The sequence below is a fragment of the Penaeus vannamei genome, chromosome 20, assembly GCF_042767895.1.
Source record: "Penaeus vannamei isolate JL-2024 chromosome 20, ASM4276789v1, whole genome shotgun sequence".
NCBI classification, from domain to species: Eukaryota; Metazoa; Arthropoda; class Malacostraca; order Decapoda; family Penaeidae; genus Penaeus; species Penaeus vannamei.
The window spans coordinates 14688218-14693217 of NC_091568.1; the positions used below are offsets into that span (position 1 = coordinate 14688218).

The 5000-nt window shown below is 43.4% G+C and overlaps 1 protein-coding gene across 1 annotated transcript in view; it reads right to left on the minus strand.

The window, feature by feature from the left end:
* Positions 1-5000, minus strand: part of LOC113822866 (gamma-aminobutyric acid type B receptor subunit 2-like) — a 24034-nt gene that overhangs the window by 8816 nt on the left and 10218 nt on the right. Inside the window, exons 4-6 of the mRNA XM_070134516.1 lie at positions 4030-4165; positions 2565-2684; positions 1546-1698 (exon numbers count right to left, since the gene is read on the minus strand). Coding sequence (XP_069990617.1) covers positions 1546-1698; positions 2565-2684; positions 4030-4165 — 409 coding nt within the window. The remainder of the gene's footprint in view (positions 1-1545; positions 1699-2564; positions 2685-4029; positions 4166-5000) is intronic.

The window sequence follows — 5000 nt, forward strand, 5'->3', positions numbered from 1 at the left end:
CTACCCAGCCCAGCTACTATGACTTTCATCAATTAAGCAGCTAAACGAGATACCGAGATTCTTTGGACCTGCCAAGCAGTATAGTGGTACTCTAGTGAACTGAAATGAAGACCATTATAGAGGTACGGAAGAGCAAGATTGGTGATGTCCTGCAGAAGAACTGGCAATCCTTACTGTGTGAATAGCATACCAAGAGATCTAGTGAGAGAAAGGATAATACCATCAGACCAATTGACTCACTTCCCAATGATTCCCTCTCCAAAAGATAAAGATTTTAAAGATTTAGTTTTACTTCCATTTGTTACAATGGATATTCTTTGCTGTGAAATGCTGTCTGTTTTATTTTGCTTCCAAATCTCCCCCTGTGTGCAAGGAACGGCCGGGGTTACCATTCACTGGCCGGCCGTGGGATTGAACGCAGGTCCGCAAGATTGCGAGACCACCACGTTACTGTTGCGACAGCACAGGTAACTTGACAATAACCATTGGACAAAACTTCACAAACCATCCGAGGAAGTTTATGCTGAAGACTATAACTAATATAGGTACAGGTACAGTTCTAAGATGATAGTTGTACTACTAAACAAGATTGCAATGCAATATTTTTTTGTGAAAAATTGAAAGATCAGTAAGTGTTCTCCACCATAATCATTAATTTTAAGGAGCTTATGTGTCAGCCCTCTGACTTAAGTAATCAAAGATTACAGTAAATTATTTTCAAATACAGAACACCAAATGCCTATGTATAACGAGGATTGTGAAAGAGAATGCTGGAGATAACTATGGTTCTCTCCAGAGACAGAGATGCTTGGAGATTGGTGAACAAATTGCCCTTTTGACCTCCAGCTAAAGGAATGACAATATTCACCTTGACTTACGAAATAAAGAAGTTTAGCACAACAAACTAGCTGCAAAAGTGCAAACCATTTTTGGTAATTCCAAGCGGTCCATCTCTTAAATACATTTCAACAATTCTTGGCCCACTGTTGGCACTTCCAACTTTACCATCACCACGAAAATATTGATTACTATTGAGAATTCGAACACATCATCAAACACTACTATTTTAATCTTGATCACATTATCAGCCTGATTTATACCCGTTACTTGATCACTACCAACCTATCTACTGATTGCATTAGGTGTATTTTTCGTTTTACATGAGCACCTGTATCCAACGACCCTTCTTTGCAATGACTTGCATCTCTTTTCACTGGGCACTATGCCATCATATCATTCCGAGAACAAAAAAGAATAGGTAAGGTAATGATGTGGATGATGACGTCATGATGGTGATAATGAAAAAAAATAATAATCATTATCGCCATCATCACCATGATCATAATTACATTAATGATGATGATGATGATAACACTAATAATCATAATAATGTTAACAATAACGATAATAAACTAAACAATAAATGTAACAAATTCACTATGACTGTAATATCGATATGATAAAGGAAAAAGAGAGACAGACATACAGACATTAGACGATTATACAGAGACACAAAGAAGAAGACAGAAAAACAGCGCCACATACCTGCGGTTGAAAAACAACTTCCCTATGTTCCTCTAGAGTGAGGTTGTGTAAGTGTCGAGTCATGGGGTCGACTCCCATCCAGGCAGACACGATTATAATGTCGACGACGAGCAGCACCATGATGACGCCGATCAGCTGTTTGTCCTTCAACAGCTGTTTTGGAAAAAAAGAGAGAATAAAGAAAGGAAGAACGCCATCATATATTTTATTATAAAAAAATATGTCAATATGTTTATCAATGATGACGCCGATCAGCTGTTTGTCTTTGAACAGCTGTTTTGCGGGGACGTGAGGCAGAAGGAAGGAAAAGGAGAAAAAAATAGGACCATAATCATATATTTTGCTAATCATTCCAACCATCAGTTATCAGTATATCAATATCGAATTTATCATTGTCACTAACGTTATTACGATCACCGCTAACATTACCTTTGTTATTTTTTCTGATATTATTATTGCTGTTATCATCTCTCTTTTGTGTGTGTGTGTGTGTGTGTGTGTGTGTGTGTGTGTGTGTGTGTGTGTGTGTGTGTGTGTGTGTGTGTGTGTGTGTGTGTGTGTGTGTGTGTGTGTGTGTGTGTGTGTGTGTGTGTGTGTGTGATCGTTGAAAGGAAAATCGATTAAGAAGTACGACAGACGTTGCTAAGGTTGGATACTGGTCTTCCTTGAATTAGTGAACGCCTATTGTCCTAAAGGTCAAAGTAGAATTTGGCCTCACTTTTTCCACACACACACACACACACACACACACACACGCACACACACACACACACACACACACACGCACACACACACACACACACACACACACCTACACACACACATATACACACCTACACACACACACACACACACACACACACACACACACACACACACACACACACACACACACACAGACACACACACACACACACACACACACACACACACACACATAGACGACCACATCCCCTCCCACTCATAACATATCCCCACAACACTCCTTTCCCAACAGAAACCCATCCTCTCTGCTGTACCTTGTTCTTCACAACCCCGGCGCTGTTTGACCGGGTGAAGATCTGGTGGACTCGGTACGTCTTGGTGAACATAGAGCCAAAAGCCAGAGAAAAGCCAGCTGAGAGGAGGTAAGCCCGGGCCTGGAGGGAGAAAGAGAGTGTTAGAGAGAAAAAAAGGTAGACTTTATAACTTGGGTTTAAAAGATGTTGGTATTCATGGCTTGTTAAGAGAAGGGTTGTTCGTTGATGTAAAGGGAGGGGGAAGAAGGACAGAGAGAAGGAGGGATGGGGAAGAACGGAAAGAAGGAGGAAGAAGAAAAGGAAAGGGAAGAAGGAAGATAAAAAAGGAAGGGGAAAAGAAAAGAGAGAAAATGAAAGGAGAAGGAAGAAAAGGGAGAAGAAAGCAAGGAGGGAGAAAGAGGTAATGAGAGGAAGAAAAGGAATTAGAAAGAAAGGTAGGTGATGAAGAAAGGGAAGAAGGAGAAAGAAAAGGGAAGGAGAATGGAAGAAAGGACGAGAAATAAAGAAAAGAAAAAAGAAAGAAAAGAGACGAACGAAAAGCAGGTAAAGGAAATGAAGAAAAGGAATGAAGTGAAAACGAACGAGGAAAAGAAAAGGAGAACGATGAGGAAAAAAGGTGACAAAAGAAGAAAACCCTTAAGAAAAAAAAAATAGAAGTAAGAATCTAAAAAAACGAAACCAGACGCAAAAAGTAAAACAATAGTCTAAGAATTAAAGAATAAGACAAAAGAAAAAAGAAAAACCGAAGCAATAAGGAATAGCAGAAGTAAAAGAAGAAGAAAGAGAAGTAGTCAGAAGAAGAAGAAGAAAAAAACGAAACCAGGACGCAAAAAAGTAAAACGAGTCTACAAATTAAAGAATAAAAAAGACAAAAGAAAAAAGTAAAACACAAGCAATAAGGAATAACAGAAGTAAAAGAAGAAGAAGAAGTAGTAGACGGAAGAAGAAGAAAGAAGAAGAAATATTGATATTAAGAAAGAAAAACTTGGTCTCTCATGAATAACGTAGTCACCCCGCCATCCCTTTTACCGTGTACACAACGTTGTGGTCCTGGCAGAGAAAACGAAGAGGAAAGGTAAAATATATGGAGAAAGAGAAAACGAAGAAGAAAGGAAGAAGCATACTCTATAAAGAACAAGGGCAAGAACAAGAAGCAAGAAAAAATATATTAGAAAAGAAGAATAAAGATAGGAAAAAACACTCTAAAAGAAGGAGAAGAAGCAAAAAGAGCAGAAAAAGAAGAATCAAGGAAAAACACATTAGAAAAGAAGAAGAAAAAAATCGCACTCTGGAAACAAGAAGAAAAAAGAAAACAGATACGAAGGAAAGAAAGAAAAAAAAGAGACTAAGAAGAAGAAGAAGAAGAAGAAGAAAATTCACACTCTATCATGTTTAAAGGAGTCACCCCCTCCACCCCCACCCCCACCCCCACGCCCACGCCCACGCCCACCCCCACGCCCTTTACCGTGCACACAACGGGGAAGTAGTGAGGCGACGGCAGCGTGGCGTGGTCCAGGCCGAGGAGGATGACGGCAGTGTAGACCAGGACGGTGCCCACGACGGTCGTGTTGTTGAGCCGAGGACTGGAGAGCTTGATGTACCTGGGGGAAGGAGGGAGAGATCAGGCCGGGGATTGGAGGGGAAGGGGAGGGGGGATGAGGGTGGGAATTGGAGGGAGGAGAAGGGGGAGAGATGAGGGTGGGAATTGGAGGGAGGAGAAGGGGGAGAGATGAGGATGGAGGCCGGGGATTGGAGGGGTGGGAATTGGAGGGAGGAGAAGGGGGAGAGATGAGGGTGGAGGCCGGGGATTGGAGGAGAAGGGGAGGGGGGATGAGGGTTGGAATTGGAGGGAAGGGGAGGGAGAGATCAGGCCGGGAATTGGAGGGAAGGGGGCTGGATGAGGGTGGGAATTGGAGGGAGAGAAAGGGAGGAGAAGTGGGAGAGATGAGGGTGGGGATTGGAGGAGAAGGGGAGGGAGATGAGGGTGGGAATTGGAGGAGAAGGAGGGGGAGATGAGGGTGGGAATTGGAGGAGAAGGGGGGGAGGATGAGTGTGGGAATTGGAGGGAGAGAAAGGGAGGAGAAGGGGGAGAGATGAGGGTGGTAATTGGAGGGAAGGGGAGGGAGATGAGGGTGGGAATTGCAGAGAGAGAAAGGGAGGAAAAGGGGGGGGGGAGATGAGAGTGGGAATTGGAGCAGAAGGGGGGGGGGAGATGAGGGTGGGAATTGGAGGAGAAGGGGGGGGTGAGGGGGGGAATTGGAGGAGAAGGGGGGGGAGATGAGGGTGGGAATTGGAGATGAGGGTGGGAATTGGAGGAGAAGGGGGGAGATGAGGGTGGGAATTGGAGGAGAAGGGGGGGAGATGAGGGTGGGAATTGGAGGAGAAGGGGGGTGGGTGGGGAATTGGAGGAGAAGGGGGGGTGAGGGGGGGAATTGG